We start from the raw sequence: 20352 nt of genomic DNA on the forward strand, positions 1-20352 counted from the left end.
AGTCGATGGGAAAACAGGTTGCAGAGCTGTTGGCTCCACTCTCCCCCGTCATAAACAAACAATCCTCTTGTTTCTGATAAGTTATTTTCCCTCTATTAAAGGAACCCGGTGGGTTATTTGCTTTGGTTCGCTCCTCCCGTGAGCCAGTGGTGCATTTGCATTCCATTCTCTTGCTCCCTCCAGCCCTAAAGATGCCTGCCAAAATTAGTCAACAGATAACTACTCAGAGGAAGCTTTTAAGAACGTGTTAGGAAAGGCTTGAACATTACCCATTAATGTTTACAGCTCCTAATTACGTTAATTAATCAGTCTCCGAGGTTGTCTCAGCCAGGAGCCCAAAGGCAGGATTTCAGTTCCCACAGATGTAGTTTAAGTCTCTGCCACAGCTGCTTGCAGTGAGGAGCTCAGCACGCTCTGCCTGCCAGGATATTTATGCTGGGTCCTGAACAGGTTTTTCTGGGTTTTTCCTGCTGGATTTTGAAACTCCCAGCATCTGGGAGCAGGCTGAGCCGTGTTCAGGGAGAGGGATGTTAAGTGGAAGCTGTCCCTGCAGAAGGGCCTTTTGGCAGGGGAGAAAGGCACTCAGAGAGCACTCTGCACCAGCACTGATGGTTGAGATACAGAGATTACTGCCTTGGCAAAACCTGTAATTGCTGGCTCTGTCAGAAAACAGAGGTGAAACTACTGATAGAAAAGCCCCCAGACATTGCCTCTTCTCATAATGTTTCTTTACTTTTGCAGGAAGACCAAGTGTTTGGGCAGAGGACACCCACAGTTGTGCCATCCTCTGTCAGAGCTTCATTTCCATAATTCAGAGCTTGTCTTTATTCTCTTGAGGAAAACCAGAAGATTTGGATAAGAGACGCAACCCTGCAGAGGGATTCAGAAGGAGAACCTCCTTGTTTTGTGCTATTCCCCGAAGAATTTGGTTTGTGTAAACAGCACAAAGTACAAGAGGGCAGGAGAAGATACATTCATCTCCAGGTGAGGACAGGAGAAAATATGGTGCAGACACAGATCTCTTTCAAATTTAGTCCAGTTCATCCTCATCTGGTGGAATTAGCAGGCAACCACTCATTTATCCCCATATCCTGATTTTTACGACGAGCTCACAGCTGCTCCTGGCTGGTAACTTCTGCCTCTGAGTGGAGTGTCACAGGCAAGTGGTTTGTGAGCATGTGACAATCCTGTAATGGTGACAGGGAAAACAAGTAACGACAACTTTCAGTAGGTGAAAAGAGAATGGTTCTTCATCCATCTACAAATGGCTCTTGTGGGCAGCAACTCCTCTCTGTGCTGAATACCAAGTGCCAGATGCCAAAGAGGCATTTTTTTGGGTAGGTTCCTACAGCAGGAATGCCCCTGCAAGAGTGGCAGAGAAGAAGGGAATGGTTTTTCAGACTAACAGGGTATGGAAAGAGGCCTGTGCTCAAGGGGCTGGGGATGCCTTTGGTTGTGTTCCAAGGATCTTCAGGCTGGAGCTTGCTCTTGGACAACTGTCTGCTGGAGTGGCTCACGGCACCAAACCTGGTTTTTAAGCAATTTTCCCATCAGCTGTTCCATGAGTGGCTGCCATATTGCGTGGAGGCTGCAATCCATGCTCCTGGCTCCTTGGAAAGCACTGCTGGCAGGTCGAGGTGAGCCAGATGGGACTGGAAAGCAACGCGCGCCTCGATGGGTTCGGAGCCGCGATTCCTCGGAAGCAGAGCGGAGGGGGTGCTGCTGTTGGCACTGCTGAGGTGCCATCCCTCTCTGTCCTGTTGGCTGGGCTTCACTGCTGATGGATTGCCTGGCACCTTTGCCACTGACTCCATAAAAAGCAGAGCGGACGGAGTGGGAAATGCGATACGGGCAGTGCCTGACACGAATGAACACTTTGCCTGTTCTGTGGAGTTCCAGTGCAGAAACCTGTCTCTCCATTCATCTCCCTCCTGCCTCCCCCTTCCCCACCCCCTGCTGCCCAGGGAGCCCTGGGAACAGGAGTTTTGGCAGTAAACTTAGCTCCACAAAACAGGCTGGGGAAAAAAGGGAAATACAACACCATCACTTCCTATTTCTTTCTCTTTCCCTCTGCATCAAAGCCCAGGCTGGCTGTCAGGAATGTTCAAAATGAATAAATAAAGCACAGGAACCCCCCTGCTTCGGGAGGAGTCTCATTCACTCACCATGAAGCTTGGCCAATTCCTTTTCTGACAGTACTCGAGTCAGCAGGCAGAGCAAGAAGATCATTCAAAGCTAATCAGTAAAGTGTAAACCTATTATGAAAGCACATTTACCCCTCGCCGCCTCCTCCCTCCCAAAAACCAATCCCCAAATCTGTGGGAATAACACATAGCCTCCATAAAAGTTGCTATTACTTAGATCCCCTGTTATTAGGTCAGCGATGCCACTGATGAAATGCTCCCCAGAGCTCCGAGCAGTGGCGGATAAATCCTCCAAGAAACTCATGGAGTAATTTGTTACAGCTCGAGGGCATGAGGCACATCACAGCAGAGCCCTGTGCATGAGGCTCTCCCCTGTGATTCTGGAGGCCATCTCTGGTAATAAAAACCTCATCTTGATTTCTCATCCTTTGTATTGATTTCTGTCAGGAAAGACTTGTCTTAGACAAAGGTACTGCTGTATTTCTCTGGATAATAAAGGGATCCTTCTCCCCTTTTGCGCCCAGCCGTTTTTGAAATTCAGTTTAGGGATGACTCTAAGAAGACTTGTAATTTGGGAACTGGTTTATGCACAGTGGGTAAAGAGTTGAGAAGATGATGACTGGCTTTGCATATTCAGTGCACAACCCTAAATGTGAAATTACAGAAAAAATGGGTTTGGTTTGGAACTGTACAGGAAATTGAAGCTAAAACCCCAGCTCTGCTATATCTTAATATGAAACTCTGTTATTAATTGAATGGATGGAATGTGTGGGAATCAAGTGATTACCATCCAGACTCAGATGTATATAATCATAGCAGCTGCTGATTTTGGATCATGTGTACTCCTGCACTATGAGCCGTACCTTGAAGAAAAAAAAAAAGAAAGGCAGGTCTGTAGGTAAACTGCATGATGCTTCCTCAAAAAGCTTTCAAAACCAATTTTCTTTCTTTTCTAGTGTGGCTGGACAAGGCCACGTGGAAATCTGGAAAGCTTTATGTGAATAATTTGCAAGCCAAAAAAGAGCAGCTCCACAGAAGTCAACCCGGGTAAACAGAAGCACGGATGGTAAGGCTGGAAAATGCAGTGTTACATCAAAATTATTTTGTCTCCTCTGCAGTAGGATTGTTATAAGCAACTGGAACAATTTCATTTAGTCTAATCCTTTGGGTTTTGCTTTCCTTGGCTTTTTTTATAACCTCTCTTCATAAGAAGCTGGTTCGGGTCTTGAAATGACTGAAGCTGTTCCCTTGTGCAATGAAAGCGATAAATATTTACAGCAGTTCTTACAAGCTGAGAAATTTAGTATGTGCTCATTACTTTTGTAATCTAAGAGTAACTGTGCTGAAAGACAATACCTGCTAATTGTATTTTCTATCACAGTCTTTTCAGAGTGAAGGATAAAATGCGGAAGTTTGGGTTTATTTTCTACTCCACACAGCAACATTTATTCAAAAGAATCTTTGTTCCCCTTTATCTGTTTATTTACTAGACTATGGAAAATGGTAAACTCGGTCAAAAAGCCTAGGTGAAGAATAATTTATAAGCTGCTTAGCTGTTGATCTCTCAGACTGGCTTAGGGGAGAGCCAAAACATATCCTGGCAGGTAATAATTAATGCAAACCTTGACACTTCAGGCCTGGCCCTCTGCTGAGCAGGACACAGCTCCCAGTTCTGCAGCGTCTCTGGCAGGAAAGCCTGGCTCTGCAGGATACACACACTCCCCTTGTGGAGAAATCTGCTGATTTTTTTTTGGTTGTTTTTAAAGCTATTTTGGATGCCAGCGAATGTGTCTGTGGGGAAAGCGATTCTGGTCACTTAGACAGAGGCCTGCTGTGAAGAGCAGGACTGTAGGCAGCTCGCTCTGATTCCTCTCAGCTCTGTAAATCACCGCCTCACTCAGCCAGATTCAAATGAACTCCAGTGTTGGGTGGTGTCCAGCCTGTGCTGAAGCTGATGGCAGCTCTCCCACTGCCTTCACTGGGGGCACAATTTCATCTGCCACGCTGCTAAATCACCAGAAGAGCTTTTATCAATGAGAGCTGGCTGGTCTTGGCTGAACCGTGCACTACTGATTTTCAGGGATCACAACAGACAGTGAATCTGAGAGAAAAGAGTAACAGAGAGTGTGATGGGGCTTGGAGCACCCTGGGATAGTGGAAGGTGTCCCTGCCCATGACAGGGTGGAATGAGATGAGCTTTAAGGTCCCTTCCAACCCAAACCATTCTGGGCTTCTCTGATCAAACACTGACTGCAACAAGTGTGTCGATGCCCCTCTGCCACCAGCGGTTCTATTTTGATAGAAAATGGTTAATTTAAAAAATAGGCTGTTGTTTCAGATGGGTGGGTTATTGTACAAGGTTGGAAGGGAGCTGTTTTCTCACTCTGTCTTGGCTGCAGCAGAACAAGCCTGACTCGAGGCTTACCTCCAAGCACCCTGTGTGTGGGTGTATCTTAGTCCCATCTAATATAATCCCTTGCTCGGGATTATCCATAAAGCTGTCCGAGATCAGTTAATGTGGAGCTTATCTGCAACATCTGCTTTAATCTCTGTTAGTTTTCAAATCTAGGTGAGATTCAAGACTACTGAATCTGACTAGCCAGGCCAGAAAAGGGAAGCTAAGGAAACTTTACAGCTTGTTTAATCAGGTATTCATATACTAGGCTACTGATTGTGTGCCTCTAGCCTTGAATCTCACCTAAAGATGAGATACAAGTGTAGCAAGGAAGTCCCATTCCGCTTTAAGGGCTACAGAAAGAAAGCTCAGCATTTTACATTCCACCCTAGACAGGTACATGAGACTGAGGGCCCTCCTGCAGCAGGCAGCAGGAGTTTTGATGAACTGCCCTCTCAGCCATCCCTCTCCACCTCCCTCCACTGAACCATGGCTTCAGCTTCCTCAAATGGTCCTCTGGATGGCTTAGGCTGCTGGTTGGCTCTGGTCTTAAGTGTCTCTGTGGAACAGATTTAACTTTTAATAGTGTCTCATAATACCTTTGAAGAGGTTTATGGCTCAGCCTGCTTCTCTGGGAGATTGCCTGTTCCCTGCTAATCTGCTACAGAAACACTGCCATTGGTTCCTGCAGTATTTCAGGGAGTTCTCCCCCAGCTCCAGAGCCAAGTTAATTGGACACCATTGACCTGTGGTAGAGAATGACTATTAGGTGAGGAATATTAAGCAAAGGGAATAAGATCTTTCTGTACCTCAGAACATGCTGGGAGCTGTGGGGAATGGCAGGAAATGGCAGCTCAAGGAGTGTGCAGAGCAGGCCCTGGGAGAGGGTTGATTTAGGGAATGGGAAAGTACTTTGCAATAACTGAGGTTTGTAAAACCAGCAGCACTTTCTAAAGGAGAGTAAAAATACGCTGGAGTCTTGAGAGTCTGTAAGAGGCAAAGGTGCAAGAAAGAAGAGAAATAGGCTGTGGCAGACCTGTGAGAGTGCTGCTTTTGATCATTCTTCCTTTTTTAACAAACACTTCACAGTAGCACAGCTGCCCAAACCTGATTGAAGGAGTCAAGGAACAAACAGAGCAGGGTTTCATCAGAATGCATTTGTGTTTCCAACTGGAAACTGCATGCTGAAGGCAAGTCCAGTACCCTGAGCAAACACTGGATGATTAATGGACATGACACTGGTCCACAAGATAAATACAAGCCCTGTAACATCACGGAGCAGCTCAAGATACAAAACCAGTTTGCAGAGCAGCTTTATGCAGAGCAAATGAAACCTTGCTGCTAAATCCCAGAAGTTTTGGGTGCTACTTCCCAATTTACCAACCCACTGGATGGGGTAAATCCCAGAAAATGATAAAACCAGCCTGTATTCCTTAGGACAAGGGCTTCCAGTGTCAGAATTGCCAGTCTCAAAACTTCTTTGGCTGAAGTAAACTTCGTGGGAGACGCAGAGGTGTCAGAACCTGGTTTAAGACTGCGTAAGTATGTGCTTAACTCTACTGAGACGTGAAGTTTCCCTGAGATCAGCAGCACTGCTCGAGGAAAGCTACATTTGGAGGAGTGGCTCCAAGGTCAGGCCTCAAGTACAAAAGTGCTTCAGATTCATGTGGGCTGCTGGATAATACCAGCAGCAGGCACCTAGATGGCAGTCCCAGTGACGTGATGTGATTTGCTATGGCAAATAATGGAGCTTCCATCTCATGGAAGAGTGAGTTCCCTCTCTTAAACCTGATGTGTTCAGACAGGGAGAAAAGTCACTGTTCCTGAAGTTTAGAGTGTGCTGCCTGTAATTCCAAAGACTGAGCCCAAGGTAATGTGCAAAGTGAAGGTGTCCCACTCTAATGTTTGTGGACCTGATCCACAGCCAGTGACTGAAGGAGCACTTCTGACCCCTGCCAGCAGCGATGCCTGCTCTGGTCTCCCCAGTCAGGAATCCTCCAGCTCAGGATTTTGGCTTTGCAGCTGGTGCAGAACTAACTCCTCCTCTGGGACTGGCATCACTACCTTAAAGATGGATTCTGCAGTTTGTAGGAACTCAAAATCAGGCTCTTTGGGGAAAATGGACTTTTTAAGGGGTAAGTGTTTCTCTTTGCTCACCGGCACTCGATGAAGCACTGGCTGATCTGGTCCTGGAGGGTTTCCTTGATGTGGGACCCCTCTGTTTGTCTCAGCTCTTGCCTGAAGGATGGCTCCTCTCTCTCCTGGACTTCACCTTGAAGGACATTTGCCTTCCCAGCACCTATCTGCAAACTGCTCATTGCCTCCAAGTCAGGAGGCAGGCTCTGAAAACAAGAGGAGAAAATAAAAGGTATGAATGAAAAGAAACTTAATACTTACTGGAATGCCAGGGTGACAGTGAATCCGAGCTTAAGCCTTCATTTACTTGCAGGAAGCCAGGAAAAAAAAACAACCCTGTGCTCATAAAAAGTGCCTGGATGCACACAATGGTCTATTGTTGGTATTTCAGCATTAATTAACAACATTGCAATGTACAAAAACAACCTTTGCAGCGTGGGATCCCGGCATCTCAATGAGACAGGTGAGAAAGCTGCTGTTCTGCAAATGCCAGCTTTATCCATGTCAGAAGGGTGCCAGAGAAATTTTTAATTGAATTTTCAAATGTCTGGACTTCCCATTGGTGCTTTTTAATTAGCCAGTATTGTTTTTAATTTGTGCACTGAAATTTTTATATGCACTGCTTGCTCAGTGGTTTCCTGGTATTTTGTTGCAGCTGGTCAGACTCCTGTAGGAAATCAACTTCCCTTGAGAAACAACAACAACAAAAGAGGAATAAACAACCCCCCCAAACACTATAATAAAAATCACAGCTCCCCAAGTTTCCCATGATTTGATAACCTTGGCAAGAAGGGCTTCTCAGCCAGTTTCAAGTCTTAGAATGATTTCTGCTCGGTGATTGATTTTGCACGTGTAGTTTGAGGGAGAAAAATGAAAGTCTTTCTGGTATTCAAATACAGAAGCATGAAAAAACCCATCTGTGTGGGTGGGCTGAAACTTTGCATTTTTCAGCTTGCAATCATTGATAAAGTTAAGATGTTCCCAGTGTTTTGTGAGCTACTGCTACCTTGCAAGTGTAGAGAAAAATCTGATTTTAAAAATTAACCTGTGAACTAGATTTGTGGTTTTAGGCTTGGGTTTTTTTTAATTCTAGAACAATTGGTTTTTTCACATACTTGGAAATTATTAATCACATTGTCTGATGGCATATGGCAAATTTAAGAAGGGAAAAGAAAACATGTCAATCTGGTTTTGTAGTATGATTTTATTACTTTTCAAAGTTAGTGACTGACATATAGGTGGCAGCATATGTGAACAGAAGCTGTTGGTTGGCATGGAAAAAAACCAACATAATTTTGCTCTGGCCTTTCAACTTCAGAGCATACAGAAATTGTCCTTAATTGGCCCATCTCAGACTAATTCAGTAATGCATTCTTTTTGCTCTGGTGATGTATTTTCTACTGTACTCCAAGTCCCAGTTCCAGAGGCCTCCCACAAAGACAAAAAGCTCTGTCAAAGCTTTGGCCAGCTCATATTTAAGATCTGTTATTCCCTGTTTTTCCGTGCTTCCACCAGGTTCCAAAAATCACTGACAAGTGCCAAGCAAATTTGGTTTCAGTGAGCACCCAGAGGGATCCCACAGTGTCCAGAGCAAGCACAGAAGCCCCGTTCAGGAAAGCAATTTACTGCCTCCCCTGCATCTGGGATGTGTGACTTGCACTGTGCTACAGGAATCGGTCAAGGCCACCAGGGAGAAAATATTCAGGAGGAAATAAGAGCAGCAGTGTGGTTTTGAAAGGTGCCTGCACATGTTCCCTTCCTGAATGTGTGACCCAAGTGCTGCCTCTTACCCTGAGATGTTACCTTTGCTCAATTCCCAGTTTCCAGGGGAGTCAAGTGTTTCCAATCTTCCCCCTCACCAGCACCTATTTGTAAGTACAACACAGCTACTATTATCAGTGTTCATTTGTATTTCACCATTGTCTGCCTTGCTGATGTTAAATGAAGCCCAGGACAGAGCCAGATGTGATGCTGCTCTCTTGGGGGCTGGTTTGGAAAGTGGAGGTCCAGAAACAACGCCTCTCTTTGTCTCCCTACAGCAGTCCTCAGGGGACTGCTTTCCTGAGAAATTCCCATCAGATGGGCATGGGGATACCTGCAGCTTTAGGGAGGCTGGTCTGGGGCTGATGGAGAGAGGCTGAACATTTAAAGGTGAAATGTCCCCAGGTGAGCAGTTTATTGGGGCTGGGAAGGGTCAGCTCCCGCTCCACCTGAACTGCTGGATGCATGATCCCTCCCTTCTCCTACTCAGCCTCTGGCACTCAGCTGACCCTGCAGTGAACCAGTTCAGCTCCCTAAAAAGCAGAAAATAATCCCTTTTGTCTTTTCCTCTCCTCCCCCCTCTTCACGTTACTCATTTCTCACTGTAACAAGGTGAATCAGCCAGCCCAGGAGCAGCTGAGGGCCAGTGCCGCAGCAAGGGAAGTGCTGGACAATGGGACCAGACCACAGGCAGCAGAGCTCCTCCTTGCCATCCCAGAACCTTTCCAGCTCCTCTGAGTTGCTCTCCACTGCGTCTTGAGGGAGCCTTGGATGACCAGCTTCTCTCACTGCCTCCCTTTCACCAGTCCCAAAGCCAGATGAGGTAAGAGCTGTTTGAACTGGCAAGAAGGTGCCAGTGTGAGTTCAGCAATAGGAAATTCGTGCCTCAAAAAGTGACCTGCTACAGCCCATATCTACACTTGAGCCCAGAGTCATGGAGCTGCTGTGGACTCAGTCCAGGGAGCTCTGAACCAGCTGGCTCAGATGCTGATAACAACAAGGCCATGGGACATGTTCTGGCTGGCAAAACCCAGCCGAGCCCTGAGTAAATATTTGTGCAGCTCCCTGTCTGAGCACCATTCAGTTATCAATACATCTGCTGATAGGAGTTTATGAGCTGTACTCAGCACTGAGGCTGAAGTACAGACAGAAACCTGCAGAAGAGCTTATGAGAAGAAGCTCTGTTGTATTTACCCCTTGGTTTTTTGGTTTTTTTTAAAATTTCCAGAGTCTGTTTTACTACAAGAAAAACGAGAATTAATTCTAGAACAAGACTTCAGCCATTCACCTTCAGTATTTCTCCAAAGAAAAGCATGAAAGAGAACAGGGCAAGTTGCTAAGGCTGTATATTCTCCACTTTCCCCCCAATCCTCCTGGTTTCTTGTTTGGCAGTAACACACTCCAGCTGCGATGGGCGAGGGGAGCATGAAATGGAGAGCACAGCTGGCTGTGATAAATGAGGCCTGAAGGACTCAGGGCTGGCTAATGTGGAACATACACAGCGTGCCCTGTTTATGAGGGGAGAGCAGGAGGCCAGCACGTGTCAGGAACGTAAGGCTGGCTCCTGTTCTGGGAGAGGAGGAGGAGGAGGAGAAAAGCACTGACTGGCAGCGAGGGCATCGTGCCACAGTCATTTGATTTTTAAATAAAACAGCACAGGTGAATGTACAGCTGGCTTGACTTTCCATTCTGTGACTTTGAAATCAATGCAGTTATATCAACAAAAAATGAGTGGACTTGAGAAAAACAAGGATGAGGAGACATCAGAAGAACTTAGGTGTGCTTGGGCTAAAAGGTGAAATGGGGACTGTCTTAAAAGCAGCTTCCTTGGACTATAAGAACTGATCCAAGTGTGTGGATGCTCAAGGAAGTGAATCAATTGATAAAGTAGGGAGGGAATAAGAAGATGAACTAGACAAAACTAACTATGGAAGGGAATTTAGCAATATAACCTCAAAATAGACACTGGGGCAGTGGGAGCTGCTGAAGGAGATGTATAAAGATGTCCAGAGGATGGAATTGTACCACTGTTTTAGCTGTCAGCTCTCTACCATTTGTCAAGGATTTTCATAGAAAATGCCTGTCTTTTGTCGAGTAAATGATGATATAAAATGTTCTAGACTATTAAAACACTTGAAAAAAAGAAAGTAAGCGATGAATAGCATGGGTGATACCTTCCTGCTTTGCAGCTGAAGAAAGCCACTCTGTTAAACTTATTTTGTCCACAGTGTTCTTGACCTAATTGCAGAAGTATGTGTCCCCCTAAACCTCACCAGCTTCCGAGTTTAACACATTCCTGACCTGGTCTCAGGAATGAGGAGCCAACTGCACAACCTGGGGCCTTGTGTTCACCTTCAGGTGCTCTTGGGCCTTCAGAAGGAGACAGAATCTCTCCAACAGCCCTGCTAGAGGTTCTGTTCTCTTGTCAACGAGCAGAACTCAGAAGAAAATAGGTCTAAAAAAGCTTTGGCCATCTGAAGATGCAAGAGGGAATAGGAAGTGAAATGGCAGGAGAGTGCTAAGAGAGAGGATGAATTCCAACAGCTCCAGCAGGAATGCTTCCCTGCTGGCCAGTCTTGGACCTGTGCCTCCTTGCAGTATCATGGGAGAGCTTTCCATGTGTCCACATGGCTGTTGTGGAGCTCTGAAGTTGTCCTGGGTGTGCTTCCATAGCCCTCTAATGTGCATGTAAGGAAGACAAAAGCCAATTTATTTCTAACATCCCTTCTCTCGGTGCCTCTAATGTTCCTGCTTCTGAATCAAAGGGAGGCATTCTCCAGGAAGATGCTAATAAATAGCTTTTCCTTGGGGGAAGAAGCATTTTCCCATCTTTAAGAAATTTCTCTGTCCATGTGAAATTCAAATTTGTTAACTCGCCCTACAAACAGCAACTCATTTAGAAACAAATTACAAATATTAGATGGAGACCGTGAACTTGATAATGCAGTGCTGCCACATCAGTTGTAGAATAATGCATCTTAATGAAGGCTTCCCATGTGAATAAACCATTATATTTACAAGCTTTTCACAGTTAATGACCCAGAACTGGATAACGAAACTCACATTTTTAGTGTGGTCCTCTGTCAGCAAAAGTATACATATTAATAATTGATGTTGCTGTAAAAATAGGACATAATATGAAGATTCCTGAGTTTGTGGGAAAATAGGACTACATGGTCCATTAACTTAAAAGGCTTATCTAATGTTTGATGGGCTTTGTCTTTAAAATCCTTGTTTAAATTAATAAGGCAAAATGGACATTTGTCTAAAAGAGAATTTTATTCCAACTCATCAGTCATGAGCATGCTGATGAGATTCTTCTGCTCTTCTCTTGTTCCCCAAAAGAATTCAGGTTTTAGGGAAGGGGAAGATGTGCCAGTAGAAGGGAGAAGACATTCCCTACACCTCCCAGGTAAGTCAGTGGGATGAGGGACCGTGTGGGTGATAAGGGGACTGGAGACAGCGTGAGGGAGTTGGGGATGTTCAGCCTGGAGAAGAGAAGGTTGTGTGGAAACCTCAGAGCCCCTTCCAGTGTCTGAAGGGAATACAAGCAAGCTGGAGAGGGCCTGGAGTGACAGGACAAGGGGGAATGGCTTCAAACTGAAAGAAGGGAAATTTAGTTTAGATACCAGGAAGGAATTCTTCCCTGTGAGGGTGGGGAGGCCCTGGCACAGGGTGCCCAGAGCAGCTGTGGCTGCTCCTGGATCCCTGGCAGTGTCCCCAGGCCAGGCTGGACAGAGCTTGGAGCAACCTGGGCTAGTGGAAGGTGTCCCTGCCCATGGCAGGGGTGGAATTGGATGAGCTGGAAATGGATGAGCTTTAAGCCTGTTTAAACCCAAAGCACTCCATGATTCCACAAAACTGTGTCCGTTTTCCCTTCCCAGCCTGGGACTTTGATTGCTCAGATCCCTTTCCTGGCTGGAAAGCCCTGCCTTGGTGCTGAGTCAGCTCCCCAGCCTTTGTTGTTCATTATGAAGCACTTGGAGGTGTGCAGGCTGGCTGAGCACGCTCAGGGCTGCTCTTCCTCACAGAGGAGGAGGAGGAGGAGGAGGCCCTGCTGTGGAACTAACTGCTCCTCAATTGTTCCATTACAGCTGCGCTTACGAGGGAAAGAGCCTTCGTGGCAGTGAAATAAATACATTTCATTTCACTCCACGTCGCAAGGCTAACGTCCCTATTATGCCTGAGAGGTAGATTTACTGCAGCTTTTATTACTGGGTACTTAATTTAGGACAGCTTCTTGTCGTAGGCCTGGAACAGCAGAGCTGAAGCACATGCTCCGTGGTTTTATGGGGCTCCAGGAAATGTTCTGCCACAGCCAGGATTGCCCATAATTATAGGATTTCAAAAGATGGACCGGTTATGTGGCATTTTTTTCAGTAGGTTTGCAGTTTGCTTCTCTGGAGGAGAAGCTTTCTTTCTAAATATTTTTAAAGTAAATAGTTGTACTAGTCACTTATTTTCGCCAGTGGTGAAAATGAAATGTTTTTTTTATACATTTGGATTACACAGGCATGTAGACGAAAAGAATTTACTGTCAGAGCAACTGGGGTCCTGTTCTTTACTTACAACTACTATTCTTCACGTGGAAGGTCCCTGCCCATGGCAAGGGGTGGAATGAGATCATCTTTAACGTCTCTTCCAACCCAAATAATTCCGTGATTTTATGATACAATTCTATTGAATTTTAAACCATGATCCAGACTACATATAAAAGTTTGCTGTAGGATTGAGCTGCAGCCTTGCTTTATTTCCTCAGTATAATTTGTCAGGCTGAGGGAAGAACAGATTTTAAAGAGGTCTCTTATCTTGTGAATCATAAAGTCATGGAATGGTTTGGGTTGGAAGCACCTTAAATCCCATCCAGTTCCAACCCCCCAAATGAAAATTGTATTAATAGAGGTTCCACCATTAAATGGTGATAGCCACATCAATTATATGGCTGAATTCCTAAATTAGGCACCAAAAAAAAAAAAAGGAACAAGTAAGCAAAATATATTGCATTCATTAAAGCTTCCCTACTCTCTGACTCACTCCAATGGCTTTGCCAATTAAAATAATTGTCATATGCATTCCAACAAAGCATTTGTAGCAGGAGGCCTTGTTCAAGAAATACTGAAAATGGTTGGTTTAGAGATTTATATCTTTAGAAATACGTTTACATGCAACACCTTTTAGGAAGATAAAAGAAACTTTGAAGTGGACAAAAGGTTTACATTCAGGGCCAGATGAGTTGATGTAATTTTGGTTATGTTTATTTCTGATACGATACCTGGGCCCGCTGTTAAACTTGTACTAAACACGGCAAGCATGTTTTGGGCTCTGAAAGGCAGTGATTTCATTGTTAGTATGACTGCAGCCAACGAAAACCACGTTATTTAGCATGCTTCTTGCTTCCCAGAGTCCTTCTGTTTCAAAAATAAGCAGGCTTAAAATTTCTGTTGAAAACAGGACAGATTAGTTATCGCTGCTGAGATGTGAAATAACAGAGAACTCTGTGCTGACATCCAGGCAAGCAAAAGTCATTTTAATCTTAAGCTTGGCAAGACCAGGCCTGATCTGCGGCACTGCTATAGCTGCCCACTTTCAAGAGCTGATGAAATATTTTAAATTTCACTTGATGGAGTTTGTAGTTTGTTAAACCCTGTATAATATTTATTTAGCCATAGTCCATAATGTTTACACAGAAAGCTATTCTGGGTAATGCTGATTTTTATTTTTTTTTTTCTGACTGGGTGAAATGAATTCTATTTATCAGGAATTCAGAGAAGGAGGAATGTTTGGCAGGCTGTTTTCCCAGATATAAATAAAGCATTAACTGAGACAACATGCCTAAATTAGGCTGTGTTTAAAAGAGGTAAAAAGGAGAGAACAGCTTTTTATTTAACACCACACAGATCCTTTAATGTGAAAAGGATCGTGGAACCAAGGAATTGTTTGGGTTGGAAGTGTCCATAAAGCTCATCTCACTCCTGCCAGGGAGTGGAATCTTCCACTATGCCAGGTTGCTCCAAACCCCATCCAAGGTGGCCTTGGATATAGAGGAAGGAAGGATGGTGGAAATAGAGTCATAGAACAGCAGGTATTGCACCACTAACTCTTAGGGAAGGGCTGGAATTTCAGGATAGAGCTGTGTACGTGTAAATCCATAGCTGTACCTGTGAGACCCTAAACTTGTTCTTGCAATATCTTGGAAGTCTGATATTCTGGGAGATGTGTTTTTCTGAGCACCTTTAGGAGAAGCTGAATCTGGTGTGGTGATGTGTGAGGAGGAGAAGCTGATGCTCCAGTGGGAACCACAGTGGCTCCATAGGGCTCATGCATCCTGCTGAACTGTATCCGTTTGGAAAAAAAGACATAAAAGAACCATGAGGCTTTGTCCTACTAAAAGGAGAATTCCTTAAGCTATGGAATGTTTACTTTTCTGAAAAGATGGGTTTCTGGATGTAGAACTGCTGGAATTGCAGTTCTTCTGGTGAAAATTGGAAGGAGGGGCTTTTCTGAGTCAGCCCAGCCCGGGGAGAGGAGGCTTGGGGAAAAATGTATCAGAGCAGTGCAGGTGGAGAGAGGGACTTGCCTTTCTGTATTCTTTTTTCCTGGACCCCTCTAATTCCTGCTCAGCAGGTTTAGGGAAGGTGGTTTGATTTACTCTGGGTGGTGCAGAAACAACAAAATCCTCGGGAGGTTCAGTAACAACTTTTCCTTGCCAACTTTGGAACGTTCTGACAAAATAAGGCACTTGGCAAACTTGAACTTCTCCAGACACAACAGAGCACTTAGCAAGGCATTGACTGGAATTTCTTGGTCTAGCTTCCAGAATATTTTGAGAAGAAGAAGGTCGAACTGGACACAGCACTTGGTGCAGCCTCACCAGTGCCCAGCACAGGGGAGAAATCCCCTCTCTGATCCTGCTGGCCACACTATCCCTGTGACAGGCCAGGTGCCCTTGGCCTGGGGCTTCATGTTCTTCCCACCTAGATGCTTTAATCCAACTGTTCCTCCAGTCCCCTACATCCTCCTACTCTGATGAATCAGTCTGATGGCAAACTGTTTATCCTAATGTTTCGTGTTAAACGCAGCCTTTCCTCTTTCCAGTAGCCTGTGCTCTGAGATTGTAAGTACAGCTTCCTGCAGGAGAGTCTGTAAGGGAGAGTGCTGAGGGTGGATCCAGGACCAGGCTCGGGCTGTTCCGCGCTCCCCTGAGACAAAGCAGTTGCCAAAAGCCAGGTCACACACCCAGCTACACCGAGCTCTGCAGCAAAACTCAACATCAGAACCTCCAAGTGGGGTTTTTAGTGACAGGGAATCTATAAATGCCAGAAGAACAGAGCAGTTTACAAAGCTGGTGTGTTAAATGGAGCTGAGGTGGTAAAACAGAGCAGGAAATGCAGGTTGGCTCAGACACATCAGGTGTGTGTTTAACTCGGTGTATTTTCTTGCCATATCAGTGTGGTTTGAACACAAGCCTGTGCCTGGAGCAGTGGTTCTGGCGGTCGTGCTGGAGCTGGCAGCAAACAGCCCCGTGGCAGGGGTGTGAGGAAGATCAGGAAGCAGCTCAGGATACAGTTATCAAGATATATGTGCTCTTAGGAGGATTGCTTCTCTTCACAAATTAAACTGAGACTGCAAAGTGTGATTTATCGGGGCTTTGGAGAACATGTGCTGAGGGAATCATGCTGCTTCTGCAATTAGGCTTTAATAAATAATAATAAAATAAATAATAACAAAAAAATAATAATAGTAATAATGAGGCTTTACTTTTGAGTCAAGAAAAATCTCTGGAACACAGGCTTGTTCTCCATCATCAAGCAAAAGATGAAATAGAATTGAATTCCAGAAAAGATACACAAATTTTTTCTGAAGTAAGTGGAGAGTAAAGAAAATAATGCTGAATTAAGCAAAAGACTGGACAATTCCTGGGTTTGACACCTATTTTCCTATTTTTTAGGCCAACACAATTGAATTTTTCCAGAAATCTTCTACACAGAACTTTGAATGGATGAGCTCTTTGTGCAAAGCAGTCTTTGTCTGAAAGTAACACAGACATTTTTTTAAAAAAAAGCCCTGATTATAAGAGAAATTATATTTATTGCAACAAAAGTCGAGTCTCCTTTGGGATGGACTTGGAGTAATGGATGGTTGGGTCTTCTAATTTATCTAAGTCGTGCAGCATTAGAAAAGCAAATTCAACATATTTACACATGAAGATCTGTGGTCATTTTTTAGAGGGCTGACGTGATCATACATCAAAGGGACTTGACCTTTGGAGCTCCCTGCCTATCTATCAGTGGGAACCAATGTCTGCTTCCTTTGGAGACCAGGGAAGGGAATGCAGCATGGAAAGGGAAAGGGAATATAAAAACCCTGGAAAGATGAACAGATTTTTAAAAATTTTATTTAGAGTTACCAATTTTTTTCCCCACGTGCTTTGATTATAAACTTGATGAAGAGCAGTGAGTCAGAGTGCAGAGGAGCAAACATCAATTCTCTTGCTTTTAAATGGAGGTCAGGAACTGAATGCACTCGATGTGTTTGGTTTTAATTCCCTTCATCACTCTGATCACATAGATTACATTATGCTCCCCATAAACCAGGATGTTCACATCCTAGTTCCCAGTTCCTCCCACACTGGGCCACCATGAAATGAGGGCTTGGCTGTGAACCCTCAAATAACTGACGCCAGATTTGGATTTCCTTCCTGAGGACTCGACAGAAACGTCATGGGATTTGACAGGAAACAATCCCTTGTTTTGCAAAAGGTGGCATTTCTAACTCATTTTCAGTACCTCCCAAGTATTTAAGTCTGCACTAGTTAAAACTGGGAATTCTGTCTTAAACAGGGGCAGAACTGGCACCCAAGGCTCTGTTCAGCTGTTACAGACCAGCAGATACTAAAGGCAGTAATCCATAAGGTGTTACCTGGATTTAACAAGGCAAAGCTTAGGTAAATGTAAATTTTCCTTCCTAAAAGTAAAGTATGAATGCTATTTTTAACTAATGTGAGATGTATTCTTTAGGCACAATCAGTTTTCAGAACCCTATAAAATAGCAAAGGGCAATTCCATTGCTGGGCAAGAAAATCACCCAAACTTCCTGGGAAAAGCAGAAAGCCTCCTTTAAATCAAAATTAAATTATTAGTTTATAAATTAATCACTTCAGAACTGTAGAACATGGAAGCAGAAATAAACTTAACAGAGGCAGAGCAGTGCTGAATGTTTCTGTGATGTGCTGCTGCTGTACCAGAACTTTACTAGGGCTTGGTACAAGGGCTGTGCTGCTGGAGCTGGGTGAGGCTTGACACCTGTTAGTGCCTCCAAAGACTTGGAGGAGGGCAAAAAAAAATGTCAACAGTAAAGAAGTTACTATTTTTTGGGTATTTGCTGCGAGGAAGGGGGTGGGAAGAACAGATTCCTTCTGGAAGGGATGCTTTAGTTTCTTCCTTTCACCCCCGTGCAATTTAACTGACCATGGGCAGCTGTTCACTTCCCTGTGCCTCTGCAGTAGGGGGTGAGGAAGATTTTGATTATTTTTAGATGGACTTAGGGAAATATTGATGGATTATTATGCCAGTTCTTAGGTTTCTCTTCCCTGCTCTTGACATGCACAGGCAGTAGTTTGCAAAGGGGTGGGAGAAGAGGATTTTGCTTCTTTAATTGAATTGAATATTAGGAAAAATGACTTATTTTAGCCCACTGGAAGGGCTGTCAAGCATTCAGCCAGGCTACCCAGGGAAGTGGTGGACTCACCATCCCTGGAAGCTTACAAAAAATGTGTGGATGTGGCACTAGGGGACATGGGTTAGGGGTGGGCTTGACATTGCTGCATTGATGGTTGGACTTGGTGATTTTAGAGGGCTTTTCCAACCTCCATGAATTCTACTCCAGACACAAGGCAGCTCCCCAGTCTCGAAATCATGACTGAAAAGCTGATTAATAAAACTTGCTGATCACGCCTAGGTCAAATTCCCTGGGACCCAGGGCAAATCCTCCACAGCCAGTTTCCACATCTGCCACACACATTGGAAAGTGTACAGACAGCACAAACCCATTCAGCAGAAGACAAATTGTGCTACTCCCGGGCCATTTATCATTTCAGCTGAGTTCTGTGTTCCTTGGAGACTCCTTTTAAGATAGGAGGAATCGTAGAAATTATTTTCTCCTCTTGGGTTGAATTCTAAAAGTCTGAAGAACAAACAAGAGTGTGGCATTTTGTGTTCTCTAGGCACAGCCCCACTTACCATGCCCAGAAACACCATTTCCTCCTCTCTCAGTTTCTCTGTTTCCTTGCGCTGGCGGTACCCACGCCAAACCTGGATTGTAAACAAAACTCTAATGAGATAAATGGGCCCTGGTACAGCTTCCTTTTCTGGGGCAGACACAGGAAAAAACAAATAGAGGAAGGAAAGGCACAATATACCATTGAAACTATTGCTTTTTAACAGCTTGCCATCTGCTTTTTAAAAATTTTTTTTTTGTTTTTAAACAAATTCTGAGGTTTTTTATCCCCTCACACTGCTCTGGGTGGCTTCTAAAAACTGTCACTGCTTCATGAAGTTTAGACATATGATTTAGGAATTATTCATATGTAAGGACTTCTTGTGGAATTTAGCACTGACCTCTGTCCTTTTTTCTAGATACGGAATGAACTCTTCCCCTGGAGATCACAGAAAAAGGCATGAATTCAGAGATGCACTGAATTCCAAGGGGATGCCAGAAAGAGCAACTGAGGTCGTAAAAACCAGAATGGGAAAACAACATGTAAGTTTTAAAGTCATCCTGCATTGCCAGTGCAGGACTGGTTTCATTGATCTCACATCTAGGGTCCTGTCTCATTTTTAAAGTGGTTTAAATGATGTATTTCACCTTGCTGGACACCCTAAAAAGGATATATCATTTCAGAATGCTTCCTATCCTGTGAGCCGTCTTTCTGTCTGCAGCTGCTCTCCTGACCAAAACATTGTCATTTGGCTTTGCCAGAATTGTTGCCACATCAGAAACTCACCTTTTGAATGCAAGTGGCAGCATCATCTGGATTTTTACCCATCTCTTGAGCCTCTTTTTGACTTTGTCTTTTCTCTTCAAGGTAAATTCTCTTCATGAATGCTGCTCGAGCACGGCCTTGGCGAGCCCGTTCTGCCACCTGGACCACTTTAATGCCTTCTTCAAGTGTCATGGCCGTGACAGGTTCCTTCAACAGCACAGCCAAAAAAAAAAGGGATGAACAAAGGAAAGTTGATGTTTGGTTAACTGCCTGCCTCAGTTAGAAAATGAAACAATGAATCAACTCGTAGAAAGGTCCTAAGATGAAAATATTGTAGGAAACAAACAGCAGAGACTCCTGTTGATGTGTGATGAGGAAAACCTGCCTTGCTGGCAAGTCACAGTGGCTCACAGAGTCCTGCTGAACTTGATCCATTTGAGCAAAAAGACACAACCATGAGGCTTTGTCCTACTAAAAGGAGAATTTCTTAGGCTGTGGAATGTTTTCCTTTCCTTTTCTGAAGGGAGGGTTTCTGGATGTGCTGCTGGGATCGCAGTTCTTTGGATGAAAATGGAAGGAGGGGCTGTTCTGAGTCAGAGGGGGAAAATGGATCAGAACAGTGCAAGTGGAGGAAGGGACTCCCCCATCTCACTCCTGAGAACCCTCATGCTCCCCTTGGAAAAGCTGAATTAGTGTCCTTTCTTGATGTTCACCTCCCAACTGGAGGCAGCTCATATTTAATTATTATATTTATATTGTGTGGCACTTAACTTCAGCAGGGCTTTCTAGGACAGAATAACATAGATTTCCTGAACCGAATTACACAAATGATGTGCAGAGCAGATTCCTGACATAAACTCCACTGGTTTTGATTTATGTTGGACTGCTCCTAACAGCACTGCCACGGACACTGGAGAATTCCAGTTGGTTACACA

General features: G+C 44.4%; 1 protein-coding gene and 1 long non-coding RNA gene across 4 annotated transcripts in view; one reads left to right on the forward strand and one right to left on the reverse strand.

Annotated features, from left to right (window-relative positions):
• The window catches only part of IQCA1 (IQ motif containing with AAA domain 1), a 102304-nt gene that overhangs the window by 64972 nt on the left and 16980 nt on the right, over positions 1-20352 (reverse strand). For all 3 annotated transcript variants that reach the window (XM_048309442.1, XM_048309443.1, XM_048309441.1), the window contains 3 exons: positions 19439-19624; positions 18675-18746; positions 6697-6881 (listed from right to left, as the gene is read on the reverse strand). In XM_048309442.1, the coding sequence (XP_048165399.1) occupies positions 6697-6881; positions 18675-18746; positions 19439-19624 (443 nt within the window). The remainder of the gene's footprint in view (positions 1-6696; positions 6882-18674; positions 18747-19438; positions 19625-20352) is intronic.
• LOC125328559 lies at positions 21-19610 on the forward strand. Its single transcript, XR_007204773.1, has 7 exons — positions 21-984; positions 3101-3210; positions 5629-7138; positions 8191-9259; positions 17277-17380; positions 19071-19194; positions 19520-19610. It is a non-coding gene; the product is annotated as an uncharacterized LOC125328559 (long non-coding RNA).

This window comes from Corvus hawaiiensis, chromosome 7 (assembly GCF_020740725.1).
Source record: "Corvus hawaiiensis isolate bCorHaw1 chromosome 7, bCorHaw1.pri.cur, whole genome shotgun sequence".
Classification (NCBI taxonomy): Eukaryota; Metazoa; Chordata; class Aves; order Passeriformes; family Corvidae; genus Corvus; species Corvus hawaiiensis.